Genomic DNA, 21,680 nt, shown 5'->3' with positions numbered 1-21,680 from the left:
TGTATAGCCCCAGAGCTGTCAGAAATATACTGCGCAATAATATTTGTCAATTTTTAATTTAATACGTAATTAACAATATATACGAGAGGTAAAACATGTTTCCTTTGTCTTTTTCTAAATTTATTAGTCTTTAGACTTGCCGAGATTCCGGATCCAACAAAGAAAATAATCGAGAAATATCGTGAGGATAATTTAATGACAGCCGCAACTCTTGACGACCATATTCTTGTATTTTTTTAGAATGACGTTGCTTTCATCCAAGAAATACAGTACCGAGATGGCCGAGAGTTTAGTGGGCGCGCAGCAGGGCTTGGGCACTTTGCCCGGACTCACTAGGTGCACCAATGTCTGGACTATTGCGTGGTTAGTCGCATTCATGTGAGCGTTTAATGGAAAGTTGCAATCCCCGCTGCAGTAGTACGCATCGTATCCATCTGGTGCGATAATCCAATCCTGACACAAACATTGGGAAGAGATTGTAAGGAATTAAATGCATAGCGTGCGTTATTTAAAAATCCTCATCGCAGCTACGATGTACGAACAAATAATTATCAGATCTTTTGCTTTTCCGATTGTAATCAAGCATGTGGCGAAGGACCGGAAGCTATAAGATATACTGATTAATTCCACTCACCTGCCACTGTAAATCGCGAAAACTGACGTACAGTGTTTGAATTCTGCATGTCCGTGAGTAAAATGTCGCACCAGGATCTGCAAGAAAAAATTCTTTCCTCAATACAAAGATTTCATCAATTTATAAATTTTATTAACGAACATAGCGAAAAAGGTTTTCTAAGTTTATGTATATTTCAATTAAGTCGAGATTATAACTTTATACACAGTATACATACCAGTGTAAGGATTGCTCCGATAATCCCAACTGGTGGATTCGCTCTTTTTCCTCCTGGCATCGCGCTTCTGACGGACTTTAGATTCCCTTATGCCCGAACTCTTGAAATAACCCACTAAGAAGGGTTGTTTATCAGGCTCACCCCGAAACTCCACGATTCCAATATCTTCCGGTCTCACTTCATGCACTGTACATATGATATACTGATTGAAGAAATGAATGGATAACACGCTTGTACGATGCTAGTTATAATAGTGTGTATATGATAATTTATTCTGAGAATATATTTAGAATAAAAGTATAGCGCATGCAAAGAGAATTCGGAAAGTATAGTTATAAAATAACATAAATGAAGAAAGAATATATAAATATAAGAAAGGAAAGAATATATAATATATAAAAGAAAAAGGAGAAATATACTGTACAAAGAAGCCGTAAAAATATCGATATGCTTTTTATCGAGATATCGTTACTCTTGACACAAGAGAATCGCCATGCGCTTTTGCGTCGCGAAAACAGAACTCTTGTTTACATATTTCTTTACATGGAATCGCCTCCGTAAGTAGAATGTATTGGATAAATGTATGTTTATTAGAATGCGTCTCTCTTGGGATTATTAATAGTCAACCTTCATGAATATTGAACGCTTAAGAATCAAGAATCTCGACGCAAAGTCACACAACTGGCCTATCTTAGACATTCACTTTGAACGCGCCAACGTTTTAATCGTCTTAATTACTCTGGAAAATTTCAGGATAGCAATATTTGAAGTATTTTTGGTTGAATTATTTATCGATCGTTTTCGAAATGATAATTTTATAAATATAATAATTTAATAAGTCTATCGTTAGAAAATTGTGCTTTCTCTTACAATTATCTCTTGATATCTTCTTTCTCACTTTGCTACGAATAAAAGTCTTGAGAGAGAGAGAGAGAGAAAGGAGCTAATATTTTTTTTATATAATATTGTATTTATTTGATAATTTTAGATGCTGTGTAATCGTAAAATCGACGATTTCTCGGCGCTTAAATGCTTGGTCGCGACAAACCATCGTATGCAAATGATTGGGGATATCTACTGTCGCCGGTGGTACAGCCGCACCGCGAGTCCGAGAAAGCTAGTAAATTGACCGGCAGGAATGCGCATTCGCCGTGATTGCGGCGGACACCTGCCGCCGCAGTTGTTGCACTTTGCACGCTTGAGGAATGCACTGACGGGATTCTCGGAGTGGACGGGAGAGACATCGCGAGAGATCGCGCATTCAAGTGCATTCAAGTTCAAGTAATTTTTATCATCTTTTCTCATTCATGGTCGGCTGGCATATACGGTTTCCCGTTAGAAGGCCTTAGCAATTGACCGGCGAATGAATGATCGTATTAAATATATGTTCTTGTATATGGTTCCGGTGTAGTTACAATTTCCGATAAACAATACAAATTTGACAATTAAGATTGTTTTGTAATAATCTTATTGAAATTGTCACTACAGACTCGAAGAAACTATACTAGAGTCAAGAAATGTATAAACATGTGATTATTGTCATAGCTTATATTTCGGATTAGTTTATATTTAGATATAGGCGATGTATCCTTGGAATTTCTCACGAGAGAAACACGCGGTAGGAAAGAGAGAGAAAGAGGCAGGAATCAGGCGTAAAGATTCGTGAGAGGCATGTGACTCTCTGATCTTGCGTTTTATATTGAACGATCAAAGGTAAACCGGTTGCGCGTTCTGAAGAGTGAGACAAGAGGAAAGAGGAAAGCAGCCAAATGAGAGAGAGAGAAGTAAGTAATGAAATAATCTAGGCGCGGCAAACAACAAACCGCATATACATGCACACACTTATTCATAAACGCGCATACAAATGCATATACTCGCAAGTGCAGTTTGTATACACTTGAATCATTAATATATTCAATATTATTTATCATATTGCCATTTTTACTACAATTTTTTTATACAGATTACCAGAATTTAACAGATCAAACTGTAAATGTTCCTTATTTGAATAAAATACTGTATCCTTTGCCGAGTCGAATATAAAGATTTTTAAATATTTGACAACAAAATAAAACAATTTTTGTACAAAATTAATTACAAAAATATCCAATATTTAAATACACTTTCACGTTATAGTTAAACAATAAATTTCTTTTGCAAAAACCATTACATTTATATTATCTGAGTAATCAGATTTTCCATCTCGATAATCTAATAAACAGATATAACTTTTTTTATTGATCTTCCTTTCTCGTGCAGAGAGATTCAATGACCAAAAAATCGAACCCAATTTCTGCCTGTTTGTGTATCTTATTTTATTTCTCTTTCTTTTCCTATTTAAGATTGCCCGTCCTCTTGAATTCAACGCAAGTACATCTCACATTCGTGAGTATCTCATCAGTGTGGGAAGCCATCGTAGAGACGATGTATCTCGAATAGTAACAAAGTATGTGAGTGAATCGTGAACATGATCAAGCAAATTTATTCAAGGGAATAATTTTGAAAGCGACAGAACATTTGCGCTTTTTTGCGTAATTATAAGATATAAAATAAATTGCGTTATGAAGTATATAGAGAGAATATAACGATATCGAGAGAAAAATGTTGAAAATGATTCAATAACAATTTGAATTCTATAAAAAAATTATGTGAATAAATGTCCAATATCCGAAATTTGCTTTATGCAAATTTGCAACTATATTATATACTGTTAGTCTTTTTCTATGACAAGGACTTTTGAATCGATGAAAAATTTGCAGCATCAAAAATTCGCTAAAATAAAAGGACAACTAAGCATCAACGATATCAAATGCCCAAGAAGACCAGGAAGAGATTCAAGATTCAACAGAGGCGCTGTTAAGTTATTAATCTTTCATATCACGCACATGAGCTAAGCAGAACAAAAGTATGACAGTGAGAGCGCTGAACAGGTGTAACATTGAAGAAAGATACGAATACATGATCGTTAAGGATATACGCCGCTAAAAATTGCCTCCTCCAAATAAACTATTTATTTCGAAGCTACGTTAAATATCGTACGTAATACAAATGGCCGTTAATCTTTAATACTTAAAGGATTAATTAACGTTGTTTCATCTGTTATATTTTTTTCATGTTTGAAAGCAGGTACATTTCCGTAAGAGTTAAAACTCGAATTCGCGCTTTACTTGCGACCCAATCTCGATAAACATCGTACGTGTTTACATCAAGTCGTTCTATATTTAGCGCGCTATTCCCAAGAAGTCGGGCTGAGAAGCTTAAACGGAAACACAGTTAATAGGAGGAGACTCTCAGCCATAAAGGTGAAGTAATGCTTCTTTAAAACGCGGAAACGTTCTCTTTTTTAGAAATATCGCATTTCATTAGGTCATTAGTAACAACGATATAAGAAAGCTCGATATTTTGTATAGAATAAATGCTTTGTAGCTTCGAAATGAAAATAAGATTAGATAGCTTAGATAAGATATAGATAGATTAGATAAGAGCAATTATGAATAAATGCATTGCTCACCTAAACGATCGGCGGGATGCACAGAGAGATATATCCCTCGATTTTCATCAGGGTTGTTCACCCAATGATCGAGAGCCGCGGTGACATTCAATGTCAGCCAACCAGCCTCCTGGCTGGTCGTTATATTTATGGCATCGACGTATTGTAATTCTCGAGTCCTGAAATATCAAAATAAATCATATATTATATGATTATACGTATCTGGATTTGCATTAAACGATATAAAAATGAGTATAGATTCTTTTATCATGCGTATATAATTATCATATTAATATTCTAATCTATACTATTAAATTAATTCGCACAATTTAATATCGGGATACCACAAATTATTTAAAGTTTAATATTAAAAAATTACACGCGTACACACAGCAATATACTTTTTGAAATTTGGTATAAAAATATTGACTAAATAAAAACTGATTGTATCAAAATGAAAATGAATAATTCTAAAAAACTCTGTGCACTCTCGAATATAAAAAATTCATGTACACAGAGGAAATTCTTTAGTTAAATAACAAATACATTTGTAAGATAATTTCTGTCTCGACACATATTTTTATTTAAATATTATATCTTAATTTGGATTTTAAATGATTATATTATACGAAAATGTGAGTATCGTACACATTTAATTATGGTACAATGACAGGTATTCTTGTTTTGTATTAATCGATAAAGCGTATATATACATGTACATACTAATAATGTTTTCAACAGCATACCGAGATCATTACGCGTGATGTATCTCGGCACGAAGATGCTTTGTCGTGATTCTCCGGATTGTAATTTCTAATTAATCGCGAAGCCTCGCACGTGCCTCGCATCAATAAGAACTCAGTGAAGAAACACACCGATCATTGTTCATTAAGCAAATAATCTTCGCAGCATCTAGCTTTTATCGTTTTTCTGCGGATCGATTATCGTGATTAAACGAGCTGCGCGTGTTCTTTAAAGTCGAGCTTTCCAATGATTTTCCATTTAATCAAATAAAGATTCAATGTGAATTCGATTTATTATTTGACGAATCCAGATTGAGAATGCCCAAGCAAACTTTTTTCTCAAAAAACAAGATGAAATTTTTATTGTAATAGAAAATTAGATCAATTGATATTCAATTCTGCAAAATAATTGTCTATATTATTTATTCATATAAATAATTTAGATATTATTGTTATTATTTCATTGCATGATATTAAATTTGATAATCTCACACGTGATATAACACGTAATCTTGTTTTAGAGATTTTTGAAATTCTTTAGCTTTGTTTCAATCTTCATCTACAAGAGATAGTATCTTGTCATTTTAATTTCAAATGTAACTTTTCTCAGTTCAAGAAGAACGTTTACCATTGGAATTCCGTAACATAATGATGTACCGTGAAGAGATCTTATTACGAAAGCAACGAGTCGCCAACTTGTCTCGCGACGAAGAAGAGGCAGGAGGAAGAAAAGGAGGAGGATGGAGGATGCGTCACGCATAGTTTGACTTTGATGGAAAGAGCCGAAACAGCCGGCGAAAAGGGTAAGAGGAGGAGAGAGAAAAAGAGAGACGCAGCCTCTGAACGCAACTGCGTAGGCGAAGGAGACGGAGAACACGAAGAGAGCCTGTTAGTCCGTCTCCACGGCTAATTTACCTCAATTTACGGAATAGTGTTTCCTGTCGGGGCTCAGTATATCGGTCAGGTCGTAATGCCACCAAAATTCTCGGAGAGGGAGAGAAAGACAAAGCGAGACGTGCCGTCCGCTGTCACTCTACAATTCCTCATAGTAAATCAAAAGACTAAAAAGCCGAACAGCTACTAGGTGGCCGAAACTGCGAAATGATAGGATGAATAAATAACTAGTACAATAGTGGCTATTCTTTTATAGCTATAAATGATATATTATCTTTTGTATAAGAATCTAATGAAGCCGATTATGTATATCAAGTAAGTAGATGACGTCCGTTAGATCTTCATGACTACTCAGCAAATGTTGGCTATCAGAATCTCAAAGAAGAAGTATTATTGAAACTGATTATAAAAATTATTTTTTTAACGAATTTGAAAGGCAATTAGAATTTCTAAAAAATACAGAGACAATTGCGGATCTCAATCGAAATTAATATAAGAATACTTAAAAGTGTACTCTAACATTTACAAGCGTTAAGAAGAATTACGACGACGGCCGTTAACGGTGATGAATCGTCTCATGATTCACGATTTGTGTGACGGAGCGTCTATTAGATGAAGCGTCTCTAGACAGACCGTCGCCGTTTACCGCCGGCATAGAGGAGGTTTGCCCTCTTGGATTAACTCACCACACTTTCCTTTTTACGATTCAGTTCCCATCCGAATGGGCTCCCGCCGGTGGTCCTGTGGCTACCGCTTATCATCTTTGAATCGCGATATGCTTTTGACAGCTATAATCTACCGATTATCCGTTCTTTGCATACCGTTCTGGCAAATAATTTCTTCTAAACTTGTAAATTATATTTTCCAGATACAATAATAAGAACGGGAATTGAACGAACGTCCAAATATCGACGAGTGACAACTCATCTTCCGAATGAGAAAGATACAAAAAGGCAGGATGGAGAAGTCAAGGATCAAAGAGGACGTCCGGAATATTCTCCTTCTGCAGGTAGAACAAATACTTGGGACTTTTTCGGCGAAGGGGATTAAGGATCTTCTAATTAGAGGTACGATGACGATGTCAAAAACCCGAAGGAATATGAAATTGGTCTAACCCAGGCGTCCTTGGCACAAAAGCGAGCGAACGACAAATACAATTTTTCCTTTATGCTTTATTATTAATAAGGTGAAAATGTTCAATCCTTTACAAGCTTTCTAAAATTTAAATCTCAATATATTGCGTTCTTTAACATTTCCTTAATTTTTCCCATTTACATTAGAATATTTCCTCTAGATTAGAATAACGCATAATTCCGGATAATTATTGTGAAATAAATATATGGACTATTTGTCTTACCCATTATCGGTTTTCAATACTCGATACACCGTGATCGTGTGAGAGCCATGATTCTTGCGACCCTTGACGTTCGCCTCGCGATACAGTCTGAGTTCAGCGCCAATTATGTGTTCTTGAGGTGGTACTTCGGACACGTCGAACCAGAGCCTCTTCCCACGTTCATGCCTCACCCCGGGGACATGATGATCTATTTTAAATTACAAGTCTACGATCAGTTCAGGAGCGTCAACAATAATAATTATATAACAAAAGCTCGCACCATTCATACATTTGATTTTAGAATCATAAATCTTATTGAACTACAAGATTTCAAAATTTATATATCATATTAAAATAAATATTCATGACAATATTATGTGTTTGGTGTGTAACTATAATATTTCGAGAAAATTCTATACATTTATTATTGTCTTGGTCGAAGATTTCGAAAATGTATACATGTATCTTCAGCCTTTTCGGAATTCTACTAATGTATACTATTTTTAGGGGTGTAAATGGCTACTCTTATCGATGCGGCTCAATCTTGAAATCTGTGACACAGAGTTCGGTCAAACCACTTTACGAAAATCTCTAAATTTACAATGGAACAGTAATTAGGTCTCTTTCCAACGAGAAGATAACATTCTTGGAGATATTGGTTATCGTGAGATGAAACCTGCATAAAAGAAGCATCGGTCGATAATGGGACCCCTTGGTGAGCCCACTTGAACTCTCCGAGGAGATCCTTAGAAATGAATCGTGGACAATTCGCAGCATGAAATCGACCTCTTTCTTTCCGCCAAAGCAGCCGCCGTCCTGTGAGCAAAGGAAAGGTAGTAAGAGAGAAGTACCCTTCCTTCGCGGTAGACTTGATGCCGAGAAGAGGAGGAAGGGGCTCTAAGTAATGCCTAATGCCTCTACTGTGGGCGGCGAGATGCGAAGAGGGACGCGAGAGGAGAATGAGAGGGAGGGGGAGGACATAAAAATTTGTTTTGTTTTTTCGTTCCGACGGTCGCATTCCAACGGTACCAGATTGCCGGGGCCTCCTCGACTCTCGGGGTGGTCCCAAATAGCTTTTGGGACCGTCTTGGAACGTTCTGTGGCGAGCCATACGTTTTTGTTTTTTACGCTATGCCGCCGCGCTGTACCTTCCCATCGCCTCCCCCTCCGCGTCTCCTTACATGTATGTATATGTTGTTTCCATATGTGTTTTCATATATGTACAGACAGTAAGATACCGAGAGAGTGAGAGAGAAAAAGAGAAAAAGGGTAGAATAAATTTCATGAACGTCCTTTTAATTCCTGAGATAATAAATCCTTTGAAAGCGTATTAAATTTTTGCCATCACTCAATTCGACACACGACTTTGACACATGAATCATCTTTTTTTTTGTTAAAGAACTAGAATGACACGATACTCTGATAAACATATGTGCGCATCATAAATGAAAAAAGAGGCAGTAAAATATTCTCATATGGCATACTCCTCTCTCTTCTCTCTTGATCAGATCCGTTACATTTAATTCCGTCGCGGATCTCATCCATCTCTAGAATCCAGCGTTCTAATCTTCATTATTCGTAGCCATGCCATTCTCCCTCCGGGCCGTCGGCTGTCCGCGCGAAGAAGGAAGATTATACGGGAGGGAAGTGGGAAAAGGGAGCAAAAGGACGCGGGACGAGTTCGGGCCCTCAAGTTGAGACATTTTAACCTGCCCGTGGCTTCGCGCGAGGAAAGAGAGAGATAGAGAGAGAAAGAGATACTTATTGACTCGTCTTTCCCAGGGGGGTATCCCACGATGGTAGGGGGAGACGAGCAGAAACTTTGTACATAAGATATACGATGGCGAACACGTGTGTATCTGAATTAATCCTACCCGTCCGTTTTTCGATTCCCCTGCATCTCTATGTTTCTTTCTCACTATCTCTCTCTCTATGTTTGACTCGTGTACGCAATGATTGGCGACTTGTTATAGATATTATCGGATTTATATGCATGCCGCATTTTGCGTCGAATATTCTAGAATGTTTCTCACCGACGTGAGGACGACAGCGAAATAGAAAACCAGACATACGTACAGAAAGGAGAGAAGAAGAAAGAGGAGGAGGAGGAGGAGGAGGAGGAAGCAGTAACGGGTTTCCGAGGAATCTGATGTTCCCTCTTCCTCTTTCCTTTTTTCTCTTATCTTATTCTCGCGAAATATATCTCGTTCCTTGTTTCAAATCGATTCCTTGTATCATTCATACCGTGATCTGCGTCATGAATCGAAAGGAAAAGAAAAAAGAAAAAGAAAGATAGAGGAAAGATTTTATCTTAAATTTTTATCGAAAGTTGTGTGGAATTTTGATTTAATTGCAAAATAGATAACGACAATATAATCCTAAATTTTATTTTGTATTGATTATTGTCAAGAACGTGTGTTTCTCATTCTCCTCGTGATCTCATCCCTCAGGAATGTACGCGGAAAAGTATTCTTGTTTTCTTAATCTTATCGATTTCTCTTTAAAGGATTTCCACTTTTCTCAGGAAAACATTTTTGAAAATGCCTGATATCACAAGGAATTTGAAAATTGCGAAAAGATGCTTGAGTATAACGTCAAGTAAAAAGAAAAAAAAAATAGACTATTAAATCGATCTATTCCCTGTGTAAAATTATTTTTAAAATTGAAAACTTTAAAAGGAAAACGACTTAAAACTTGTTATATTTTTTATGTTTTTGTACGTTAATTTACGTAACATATATTTATATTCTCATTAGTAATACATCAGCTAATTACTTCTTTTCCGAAACAGCACAAAGATGTCACGCGTCAAATAAATCACTGCGCATTTGAATTCGTGATTCGAATGTCGACGGGTGAATGAACGCGGGGAAGGTATCATTTTATTTGTGAGATAAATGTATCCTCTGCGATAGAACTTTTAACCAGCATAGGTTCTTCGATGAATCTGGCATAGATTCTTTTTTCTCATTAATAAAAATCTGATATGACTTTCTTGCAATCTTCTAAAATTCAATATTGATTTGTTTATACGTTTTCTGTTTATATGCTTATATGTTCTTTAAAGTGAAGTATTGATGAAATTAAGATAAATAATCGTTTCTTGAGTTTAATTTGCGAGAAAATTTTTGTCTCTCATTTGTTTATGATTAAGAAATTTTTAAGTTAAATTTTTAAATGATTAAGAAATTGATTGATGTTTTGTGATTTTAATTAACTGGAAAAGTCGTAATTAATTAATCGAAGGATCTATCTATTTCCAAATACTCTACATTAATGTCTATTCTTTTCGATAGATTTCTGAAATTTGATTTGGAATCACTCACTGTGTGCTGCAAAGGTCATGATAACATCGCTCTGATCAATCGCCTTTAGATCCTGGCCAGTGAGGTCGAACTCCCCAGCCTTGCGATGATGCGTCGCATGATTCTCTTCCTCGCCGAGAGTATTTTTGTAAATGTCCAGCAGAAACTTGGGCGCCGATCTCTTGACCTGGGGAGGCCTGCCGATAGTGTTTCGTGGACGATCCGGGAGCCCCAGCAGATTCAGAAACTCATGCTCCAATTCACGTTTCTCACGCTGACTAACTACACGATGGACCACTGTCTGATCGAAACCGTTGTCCACATATAGACCGCTCATCTTCTCGGCGCTACCGATGCTGATGAGGTCACCAAGGATCGTTGTGAGGAACAACAGGACGGACAGAGGCCAGATTGACATGTTGACGTTGAAGAGAGGCTGAGGTCTGTTTAATCGCAAGGTTTTTCCTTTCTATCTTTCCTCTCGATTTTCTCTCCGTCCTCCTGTCTATTATTTTTTTCTTCAAGATTCAAGAGTTGGTTTGACTCGCGCTAATCACTAAACAGATTTTTTCAACTTATTTTTTTTTGTCTTGTAATTTTTTAATCTGTTTCTTCTCTTTACTTTCCTTCACGCATTTATTCACAAAAGAAAAGTTTCTAATCTTTATTTTGATTTACAATTCCTATAATTTTTTCACTGTGTAAAACACGTGTGTTTTTTTCAGCAATCAATTATGAAAAGTTCTACAACCATTTAGAGTGCCTGAACGAATCCATGAAATGAATGATTCGAGAATTAAATCGAATTAAAAATGTTCGATAACACTAGTAGCTGTTCGTTTCAAGAATCTCAGTCTAAACAGCTTACAATCTTTGGGAACCAATTATTCGATTGCGAATTGGCGATCGAGAGTCTTGAATAACGGTGATCTTGATCGACTGCGCGTGTTGCGATTTCGTTGTCAGGACATTGCGTGCGCGCTCGCGGACAACCAACAACTTTTCGAGTGTCCTTAGTGACTTAATGATTTGGTATTGCAACTCGTTCGGCTGTTTCGTCTTCCGCTGGTACCACGAAAATCTTGAAGAAAACGATTGTCACGATCGTCGTTTTCGTTGGCGCGTATCAAATATTCTGCATCGATACGACTGTGTCGGAATTTGACAATTTCGATGAAAGAGATCAGAAGTTTACGGTGCATTGCGTCTTTTCTGTTGATCAGCCCGGCGTTTTCGCTCTTACGAAACTCTTATGTTACATCAAAAATAACTGTCATAAACCTTACCCTTCAATGTTATGATCTCGCTCATCTCTTTCTTCACTCACAACGAAAACACATGTCAATCTTTCCGCGCATATCAATATCTTGTTGCTCTTCCGAAAGAGACGATTCAATCCGTGATAACTGTTGATCGCAGAACAATCGATCACTTTGTCTGCGCGTCTTGGTGAAGTATATATCCTTGTTTCTTCTAGTACTTCAGGATATTTCTCCGACACACTTTATCACCGTACTAGCGCAATATCGCTGAAATGACAATCAGGATCGATTATCCGTGATAAAGGACAGTCGTGCTCTTCGATCAGCAGTATATATTTCTAGAATCGTATCGGATGATCTTGCAAAATGTGTCTATCAACAAATTATAGCAGGAATCAACGCGAATGCTTGTCGTCGATGGACTGTGAATGACCATAGGTCACCGTGGATGACTCCTGACGACTCTCGCGATGCCAGTGGCAGTCTGTTTGTCTGGCCCATGCCAGTCGTCGTCCCGAGTCGTCTCTCAGCGAGCTCACCGCCTCCCAGGCCTGTATCGTGGGGCCTGATCGGCCCCACTCTCGCCATTCGACCGCCAACATCGATCTTTTCTATCTTTGAGCACTCGTCATCGTGTTCTTCTTCGTTTACTATACGCAAACGTATATGGTCTTATTGTCATTCGATGTTGTTTTATAACAGTTTACTCCAAATTAGAGCTTAATCTCTATTTAACAGCATCTATAATTTTTAAAACAGAATAACACATGAAAGAGAAAGAAGACACGCGCGCGCATGAATCGTGACATCTGCGAACTAGAAGAATTGAGGTTTCTCCGTTATCAATTTAATTTAATTTACGTTTATCTAAATACTCTTCAGCATCAGCTGTAATAGTGTTGAAAAATTGAAGTAATAACTGAAATTTTATGATGCTTATTAGAGGTAATTTATGTCAAGTATGGAATACAGTTACTAAATACTTACTAAAACTTTTGACAAGTCAATATCCTTGAGGTTGTACGTGAAATATTAAAATTATGAAAAATTTACAGGGTCATCCCAACTCCTGAAACGCAGCAGAAGTTGAAGCGAATTTGTGACTCATTATTTGCACGTTCCTGGATCCTAGAGGTAGGACCGCCCCTGATGAACGAGTAGGCGGTTAATATTGGCAACCAGGACTGGTCGCCGATAACTCGACTCTCTTTAACGAGGTGGTATCGTGGACCAGGACTAGAGGACGCGATGGCGGCCCATGTGAGAGGCTGTAAAAAGATTTCTCTATGTAGGTAACTAATATTTCTTTAGTTCGGTGATTACATTCTTATTTAATAAAATATGACAATAAAGACAATCGGATTCGAGCTGTTAAGTGATTAAAAAAAAAATCATCTATGAAATGATATAATTTTATGAAATATCTCTTTAAATATCCTTTAAAGGTCCATTTTATTAGCGTATTTCTTTTAAGATTACTATATTAAATTAGAATAATAATGAACTTGTAATTACTTGATTCTTTCTCTCTTTCTCTCTCTCTAATCGACACTATCAATATATATTTAGATAAATATATAATTTTTGCGTAATTTTCTAAATCTATATTTGTATACATAGCCAGCATATTCCATAAAATGTAAAAGGAACAGAATATAACTGATTAGCGGCCTGTGTGGTGAAAGTGAATTCAAGCCGTAAATATCAAATGAAGGCGATATATGAGCGATGTGTGAATAAAAATACATATCGAAATTTTATTAATTCTTTTAAGACTATTCGAAAATTAATTAAATTGAATTATTTTTTAAAAACAAATCCATACATATTCGTGCCAGCTTTCCAAAAAGTGTTTCTTTTGTTCAAACTTTTATAAATTGATTTTATTCGCGGTATAAATTGGTATCGTGTGATTTCAGAAGAGAAAGGTTCTTTTCGAAATTATAATAATATTATTATAATAAGATTGCTTGAAAGAAAGAGATAAAATCTAATACAAGTTTTGATGAGATAAACGATTACGTAATTAAAGCTTGACAGTTTTTAATTTTTATTTCTCAATCTTATATAAATCTTCTGCTTAATCAAATTTTAAATTGTTCTACATCGAAAAGAACTGGTTACACATGTGATTGCGACATATAAATATGGAAATGCTTACACTTTCTATATTTATGGGATTACTAATACATTTCGAGTTATCTCGAAAATTAACATTTTTTATCCAATCAAAGTACGTATTCTACTAATTATCCTGTACTAGATATGTAAAAACATTCATAAGATACAGAAATATAAATAGATAAAAATGTCTTGAATTCTTGTTGACTCGATCATAGAAAAAAGTGTATTCATCGAAAAAATATGTAGAAAATTTTCTAAAAGCTTTTCTAAATTTTAATTTAACCACATTGCATGCAAAATACTGTAAAGTATAGAATATTTTGCTTATAATTATTGTTTTGGAAAAATATGTAGCCAAAATTAATGTTTAGAGTTGATTTTATGTATTGTACAAACGTCATATTAAAAAGATAAAAATAATCTTTTCGCTTTTAATTTTAATATTCTGCTGTCACTGTAAATTTCCATTCAAAGTGACAGCAAAATATTAAAATTAAAAGCAAAAATAATTACATTTAGATTTTGAAAATTTTTTAGTGAAACATATCCTAATGACGTCATCACCAAATATGAGAATTTACTTGAAAATATATGAACGTTTTTATTGAGGAAATAGATTTTCTAATGCTCGACACGTTATCAAGTGAACCAAAGGAAATGGAATGGCACAAAAAAAAGCACAAAAAATTCATATTCGAATATTTTTAGATTCAACTGCCGATTTCTCTCGATGATTGGAAATTAACATCAGTTTCGCTAAATGAAATCCCTATCATCGATCTATGTTAATTCAGGTACGCTCCTCTCAAGTTCCGTTGCCTCTTTGTGGGACGACGACTGGCTCTTAAGTCGGTTGGCCATGTCGATGTCAAGTTGGTGCCAAGAAGTCTACTGGCGATAACCAGCTGCACCGGTAGACTGCCTGCTGCCACAGGCCCGGTAGGGCCCCTGTGGGACCGGTTATACTTGACCCAGCGCGTGATTCGTTGCGCACTGTCCGAGAGTCCGAGACCGGATCGCTACCGACATACACATACCACATACACATGCATACTACACATATAATTTGACATACAGTCGTTGATATGAATCAGGAACGAAATGTCGGAGTGGCGTGGAGAAAGGAGAGGGAGAGAAATTGGCAGGAATCCACAGTTCAGAGATACAAAACTTTACGGATCGAGAGGGAAATGACATTTATACGGATGAATCGCCAAAGATATATTGTTCATTATTTAACTATATGTGTATTATATGTACGGGCTCTAGACAATTGCGGAACCAAAGATCTACGGAAGCGAAAGACCGCACTCCCGCAAACTCTTTTCTTTCAAGTGTTTATCCGTGGAATGAACAAATCAATTTGTTTTGTGTAGAAGGGATCTAAGGGATGGAACCAATACATTAATTATAATAGAATATTTCATTTAAATAACACATTTATTTTTCATCAATAATCTTTGTTAAAATTATTTTCTTTACAGATATTTTTGTCACATATATGTAAAATAAAATATGAGTTGAGTAGAATAAAAAATTCTATAGTTTAGCATTTGTATATCATCATAATAAAACAAAAAAGGAAAAATATCCTATAAATATTTAAAATGTTTTTTTGTCTGAGAAATACAGAAGGCAATAGAATAGTTGATTTTTGTTTTATAATCTTTATATATGCAATCACTTTGTATTATAGTATCAATAATGGGGAACACAATGCGCACAAATAATTTAATTTAATCATAATTTTTTTTATACTTTATTCTAGAATCAAAAATGTAAAAGATGAGAAGAATGTACTTTTATTCAATATAATATTCATTAAAAAATCTATTTACAATATTAATACTTGATTAATAAATGTTAATACTTGATTAATAAATTATTTAACATATTTCTCCATAAATTTACGGTGGAATTCGCTTCGCAGAGAATCATTGATGAAAATGTCATGTTTCTTCTTAGGTTCGGAACGTGCACAATTTTTGAAGACAACATCGTCGTCCCATCGTCTTCGTACTTTCATATCCACTCTTCCACTTTGTGATGAATAGTTTAACAAAGGATTTCCAGATAAAATATTTTCCATGCGAATTCTCTCTTCTTCTTGCCGTTTCTCCATCTCCTGCAAAATTTAAAACAATACGTTTTTTTATTTCTTGCAAAATATGATGTGAATAGAAGCTAGTAAGTCAAAATATTTTACATTATTATTAGACTCAGCAAATATCTATTTCTAAGGTTCTTACTTTTGTTTATTTTTTTTTACATATCTTTATGTATCTTTACACTTCCTACAATTATTCAAAAATTGCTATATGTAACAATGTATTTATTTTTGTGCAAGTCTATTTTATAACTTTCAAAGCATGCATTTAAAGTTATAGACTAAGTCTATTAGACTCATTGAGCTTACTGCAGTTTAACACTGCTTCATAAAATTATATATTTAAATTGATTGATCTGCCAGTGATTTGGAGTTGTTTTCTGCATGTTCTCAGGAAACTTGACATTTATAAAATAACTAATTTATCACTCTAAGGATTCATATATTTTAACTTTTAAGATAATTTGCGTTTTTTTATTCTTGATTGATTTTGCAAGGTGTTTTAATATAAGCTAAGTTCCGATATTCATTGCCAGTACTAAAAATCTATAGTATACATGACTATAGATTTTCAATACTAGCAGTGAATATCGAAACAGCCTTATAATAGCACAGATTTACTATACCTTCTTAGCTTGTTCCTCTGCTCGTTCCTTCTTAATTTTATTGAGCTGAGCCATAAGCTCATTAATGTCGTCTTCATCACTATCGGAATCTGATTCATCATCATCAAGTGGATCATCTGCATCTAAACTAGCTGCAGGAACTTGATCTAGTTTCTGTCTTTTTGCACTGGATGTAGTTGATTCTCTAGAAGGTTCAATAGCACGGCGGCTTGATCCTTTGTCCTTTTCCACTCGTTCCTTTTCCTCTAATTCTTTCCTGAAGTCACGATTTCGCAACTCGTCGACCGTTCCCTGTCCATATTCTCTGCAAAGGAACATTAATTGTAAATAAAGGAAGAGAAGAAACTCTTGTAATCTAACCTAAAAATAATATTTGTTAATAGCAAATTGCGCAAGGATTCTACACGTTTTTGTGTATTAATATGCAACTAATATTTATTACTAATATATTACTAATATTTATAGAAACAGCAGATTTCCGAAGACTTATAAATTTGTAATTAACTCTCGCCCCTCTCGTTTACCTGTACTTGAGTTTCGTGTGCGATGGCAAATCTCTGCTGCTATATTGCTTCGAAATTGCGCTCAAGTCCTTCTCACCTCGACCTTGCCCTCCCCGGGCAGGCTCGAAAGTCGGCCTCGCCGCCGTTGTCATATTTTTCCACGATAACGTTCGAGTTAAAACTGCGATTCCGTCACAACACTCGACCCAGCAGCCTATGACCAGATCATATGTGAGCTGCTGACGCGATCGTTGGTACTGTCCTCTGCTCAACGGGGGCGACGGGAATCGTGTGATGGCCGACGGGAGTTGTTGGCGATCTTAATCGATTGTCACACACACACAATAGGTCGCGGGTGATGCCCTCAATTGTTTTCCGGCGGGGCCGCGTGCGATGATCGATGCGACCTGACACGACCGATCTGATCCGGGATCGATTGGCATCGATCAACTCTGACGTGCGAGATGAGCGAGAGGAAGTTCACGCGCGGCCTGGGGAAACCCGGCATGGCAGCGCAGTTACGGGAAACCGTGTCGCAAGTCGTCCGCGAGAGTACGGTGCAGGTGAGATCAATCAACCTTCGATGCCTATCCCCGGGTATCTACTACCTTATATACGCGAGAATGCTTATCGCCAGAGCGCGGGAATCTTCTCTATCATTGAGCATAAAGTGTAAACAAGCTGTTGGAGCTCTGAATTTTAAGCTTTATCAGTTAAATTCGTCACCTTATTTGACGACGTCCTTATCATATTTAAATACAAGCCAAGGTTTTATAGAGATATTTTAAAAATCGTAGACTTTATATATTTTGATAATTGTATCATGTGACTCTGCTATCTTCAAGATTTGTATTATTGTTTTATTTATGTATTTCTTTTTTGCAGAATAAACCACACTTGATCGAACCCATTGACTTTGAAAATTTTATCCTGAAGAATAAGACTCTATTGCAAAATGATCCTCAGCGAGAATTACTGCTATATCCTCAGGATGATATTTCTGTGAGTTATCGCAATCTCATACTGCTTATCTATGAGCTTGTCAGCATCATCCGTTTCATTTAAAGATAAGGCAGCACAACAAGAATAACAATAGGACACAAGATAAAAATACATGAAATACATGCAAAATATAATTTATTTTTTTATATGTCTTTAATTTAATTTTGTAAAGAAACAAAATTGTCTAATTGAAAAAATTTGAGATATTTTTTTTTTTTTTAAAGTAGATAATTATGATTATTATTGGTAAATATATATTTTTCTGCAGCAAGTGGTTCTTCCAAGAAGATATCGTAGCATGGTTCCAACGGCACAGCATATTACAGAATGCGAAGAAGGAGCGGAAAATCTTCTGACAAAGGAATGTTTACACAGTTATACATCCAATTGGAATCTTGTACATTACAAATATGTGGCGTACAGTGGAACTTATCTCGAATTGCCAAGGTACATGAATTTAACATCAAAATTAATTATTAAAAATCATTTATAGGTTTGTAAATATTTTTTCTCTTTTCTTTCTTAAATTTCTAGAATATCAAAAGCGGACGATCTGAAAGATGAAGTATATGAAATTGATACAGAAGTAGATCAAATAGATGAGGTAATATTCTTTTCATTCTAAAAGATTTTCATTGTAATATTAGTGACACTTTTGATGAATCTTTTGAAAATTTTGAGTTATTCAAATATTATTCAAATGTTTCTTTGAGAGCTATATTTTCATTATACGTTTAAAAAAAACTAAGCATGTATATATTTTTATAGGAATTGACAAAAAACGATGGAATAACGAAGGAAGGCTATTTAATGAAAGGTCCTGAGATTGGTAGTACAGATAGAATGTTTGCTCATATCGGTTCGAAATCATTCAAGAGACGTTTTTGTCATCTCAGACAGGAGGTTGATGGCACTTATATACTTGAATTTTTCAAAGATGAGAGAAAGGGGGAGGCAAAACTGACAATAGTGATGGATTTTTGTACAGAAGTTGTTAGAAATTCAAAACGCGGGAGATATTGTTTCGAGCTACGAATGAGCGACACTCATAAATCTTATACTCTGGCTGCCGATAGTGAGACCGATATGCAAGACTGGTTGTTGAAGCTCAGTTCTGTGTTACAACATTATAAACAGCAAGAAGAAAAACGTGCTGCTTCATTGGAGAGAACCTGTAACACGCCTCCGCCATCGCCACAACCTATGCAGGTAATGCAATCATTATTATCTCTGAGTTATTTTAATCGATTATTAATTTTTAACTTTTTTTTTATAAAAATTAAAAAACGGATTTTATATAAGTAAGATAAATCTTTCTAATTATTTCATATTTTAATTTTAGGTTTATGGCACATTGAAGGGTCTTGAACAGAGCATGAATCCACAACTGATAAAGTATTCCAGGGAGACTGATACTAGCATTGCTCTAGCAAGGAGAGAGAACAGAAAAAGATTGTTCAGTGTATATCCTTACATACCCCATGCCAAGATAAACACAGGGCAATCTGCCGATCACAATGTGGATCCTTATAAGGAGCAGTTTGGCCATAGAATTTTTGTCAAATGTGAGAGCCTCAAGTTTCGATTGCAAGCGCCTATTGACGAAAAGGAATCTCTGTGCCAAGTGGAACCTTATTATACAACATTGAGTTTATTCGACGCGAGAAATGGTAGAAAACTCACAGAGAACTTTCATTTCGATATTAATCACGAAATGGTGCGGGATATGACGAGAGAATTGAGTCCCGCAGGAATCACAACGGAGACGGAAGATATTACTCTTCCTGGGGAGTTGAAAAACATTCCTTCAGATTGGATCAAGTTTCCAAAACAGGTGTGTGATTATTATATATATAAGTATGAGGAAAATTGGAGAAATAATTTTGCATTATATATAATTTTACAAATATAAATATGAGATAAAGATTTATAAAAAATACTCAAAGTTTGAAAAACAATTGCTGTTGCAGGCCATATTCAATATCAACAATCCTCATCCAGACATATTTCTCGTTGTCAGAATAGATAAATTGCTCCAAGGGAACATATATCAAATCTCAGAACCATATTTGAGAGCTACTAAGGATCCAAGATTGGGCTTAAAAGTACACAAACAAGTCCGAGCATGTTGTCAAAGGTAAGAGTGTAAGTTTCAAATATTTTTTTGTATTGTGCAATACCGAAACACAAATCTTTTGATTTAAATGAGCAATTTAAGAAATGACTAGACAATTAAAGAAATGATTACGTGAAAGACTTTGCAATTGTTTTTCTTTTAGGCTGGGAAACTATAGAATGCCATTTGCATGGGCTGCAAGACCACTGTTTAGATTGTATAGTAACGAATTGGATACATCCTCAGATTTTCCAGCGATATATAGGCAGGAAAACAATAAAATAAAAGATGAAGAATTATTGAAACTTCTTTCAGAATATAGAAAGTATGCACACATATAGAAAGTATGCTTATAATTAATTAATATTATTTAATGATATTTATATATTATAGCTTTAGTGCTTTTTTTAATGTGTATTCAGATATAATCAATATATCAATAAAATTTTCTCACAGGCCTGAAAAGCTTAGCAAATTGACTGTGATACCTGGTTGGTTAAAAATCAAAATAGAATCTGTTATGGACATCCCAGAAAGTGAGTAATTTAATAATAGAACTTATATAAAACGATAATTATATTATTTAATTTATATAATATACATATAAACTGTTAATACAATATTATTAAAAAAGTTGTCTTGACTTTTGACTATGATGATCTTTGTAAAATATTTTAAAAGTATCTCAGGATTAAGAAAAAATTTACAAATCTTGAGCTTTAAAAAATAAAAAACCTGAGAAAAAATAATTTGAATATGCAATATCTGTATACAAAAACCAAACAATTTTTGCACGTAACTTTAATTCTTTTAAATGTAGTTATTTTAGCAATCCTTGTAACAAACAAAATGATTTTTAATTCTTATTATGAAAGCAAAATTTATAGTTTTGAACACAATATGATTTCTAGATACATTATCGACCTGCTTAGCACCTTTAAAGCCATTTCCAATACCTCCAACGGCAGAGCCGACGATTGAGATCGCCGAGTTTGAGAGTACTTCTGAAAGAGATGTGCATCCATACACGACATACATCAATCATCTCTACGTATATCCGCAGACGCTTTGTTTTGATAGCCAGAAAATATTTACTCGAGCTAGAAACATAGCGTGCATCATGGAACTTCGCGATGATGATGGCGAGAATGTCAAACCTTTACGAGTACGAATGATAAAAGCTTTTTTTTATGAGTTTATACGAATATTATGGAATCTATAAGCCCTTATTTTTCTTTTTACTATTTGTGACAGGCGATCTATGGAAGACCTGGTACACCATTGTTATGCTTGCGAGCATCATGCACAGTTTTACATCACA

At 35.3% G+C, this 21,680-nt stretch overlaps 3 protein-coding genes and 1 long non-coding RNA gene across 14 annotated transcripts in view; 2 read left to right on the top strand and 2 right to left on the bottom strand.

The window, feature by feature from the left end:
• Positions 1-37: 37 nt before the first annotated feature.
• LOC126856733 (protein 60A) lies at positions 38-11,332 on the bottom strand. The gene is made up of 6 exons (XM_050605529.1): positions 10,641-11,332; positions 7,336-7,522; positions 4,363-4,520; positions 852-1,037; positions 635-711; positions 38-453 (listed from the first exon to the last, which is right to left on the bottom strand). Exons 1-6 carry the CDS (start codon positions 11,035-11,037, stop codon positions 193-195), a joined length of 1,266 nt encoding a protein of 421 aa, XP_050461486.1. The 5' UTR covers positions 11,038-11,332; the 3' UTR covers positions 38-192.
• Positions 1,053-10,750, top strand: LOC126856735 (uncharacterized). Of its 6 annotated transcripts, none has more exons than XR_007688401.1 (7): positions 1,053-2,635; positions 3,194-3,886; positions 3,978-4,153; positions 5,695-6,640; positions 6,847-7,045; positions 7,822-10,188; positions 10,611-10,750. It is a non-coding gene; the product is annotated as an uncharacterized LOC126856735 (long non-coding RNA). The 6 variants fall into 6 exon arrangements; XR_007688400.1 differs by having other exon boundaries at positions 1,053-1,408; positions 1,840-2,635; positions 7,822-10,627; XR_007688403.1 differs by having other exon boundaries at positions 1,053-2,132; positions 2,414-2,635; positions 7,822-10,627.
• A 4,459-nt stretch (positions 11,333-15,791) lies between the features above and the next one.
• LOC126856734 (protein CWC15 homolog B) lies at positions 15,792-17,646 on the bottom strand. The gene is made up of 3 exons (XM_050605531.1): positions 17,263-17,646; positions 16,739-17,042; positions 15,792-16,130 (listed from the first exon to the last, which is right to left on the bottom strand). The coding sequence occupies exons 1-3, from the start codon at positions 17,391-17,393 to the stop codon at positions 15,888-15,890; spliced, it is 678 nt and encodes a 225-aa protein (XP_050461488.1). The 5' UTR covers positions 17,394-17,646; the 3' UTR covers positions 15,792-15,887.
• A 13-nt stretch (positions 17,647-17,659) lies between these two features.
• The window catches only part of LOC126856728 (dedicator of cytokinesis protein 9), a 12,457-nt gene continuing 8,436 nt past the window's right edge, over positions 17,660-21,680 (top strand). For all 6 annotated transcript variants that reach the window (XM_050605520.1, XM_050605515.1, XM_050605519.1 and 3 more), the window contains exons 1-11: positions 17,660-17,804; positions 18,127-18,243; positions 18,512-18,690; positions 18,778-18,847; positions 19,012-19,452; positions 19,586-20,077; positions 20,214-20,380; positions 20,523-20,684; positions 20,816-20,895; positions 21,271-21,524; positions 21,614-21,680. The exon at positions 21,614-21,680 is cut by the window's right edge and continues 175 nt beyond it. In XM_050605520.1, coding sequence (XP_050461477.1) covers positions 17,706-17,804; positions 18,127-18,243; positions 18,512-18,690; positions 18,778-18,847; positions 19,012-19,452; positions 19,586-20,077; positions 20,214-20,380; positions 20,523-20,684; positions 20,816-20,895; positions 21,271-21,524; positions 21,614-21,680 — 2,128 coding nt within the window. In that variant the 5' untranslated portion in view covers positions 17,660-17,705. The remainder of the gene's footprint in view (positions 17,805-18,126; positions 18,244-18,511; positions 18,691-18,777; positions 18,848-19,011; positions 19,453-19,585; positions 20,078-20,213; positions 20,381-20,522; positions 20,685-20,815; positions 20,896-21,270; positions 21,525-21,613) is intronic.

Source organism: Cataglyphis hispanica, chromosome 19 (assembly GCF_021464435.1).
Source record: "Cataglyphis hispanica isolate Lineage 1 chromosome 19, ULB_Chis1_1.0, whole genome shotgun sequence".
In the NCBI taxonomy this organism is placed as follows: Eukaryota; Metazoa; Arthropoda; class Insecta; order Hymenoptera; family Formicidae; genus Cataglyphis; species Cataglyphis hispanica.
This window is presented reverse-complemented; position numbering and strand designations above follow the sequence as displayed.

What these genes read in the sequence shown, in the direction of transcription:
- LOC126856733 (XM_050605529.1), bottom strand. Translation starts at nt 11,037, where the DNA reads ATGTCAATCTGGCCTCTGTCCGTCCTGTTGTTCCTCACAACGATCCTT. An exon ending in CATGACCTTTGCAGCACACA is followed by an intron (nt 7,523 to 10,640) that starts GTGAGTGATTCC and finishes AATTTAAAATAG; the next exon opens with ATCATCATGTCCCCGGGGTG. An exon ending in GTATTGAAAACCGATAATGG is followed by an intron (nt 4,521 to 7,335) that starts GTAAGACAAATA and finishes TTGATATTTCAG; the next exon opens with GACTCGAGAATTACAATACG.
- LOC126856734 (XM_050605531.1), bottom strand. Translation starts at nt 17,393, where the DNA reads ATGACAACGGCGGCGAGGCCGACTTTCGAGCCTGCCCGGGGAGGGCAA. An exon ending in CACACGAAACTCAAGTACAG is followed by an intron (nt 17,043 to 17,262) that starts GTAAACGAGAGG and finishes GTTCCTTTGCAG; the next exon opens with AGAATATGGACAGGGAACGG. An exon ending in CAGAGGAACAAGCTAAGAAG is followed by an intron (nt 16,131 to 16,738) that starts GTATAGTAAATC and finishes TAAATTTTGCAG; the next exon opens with GAGATGGAGAAACGGCAAGA.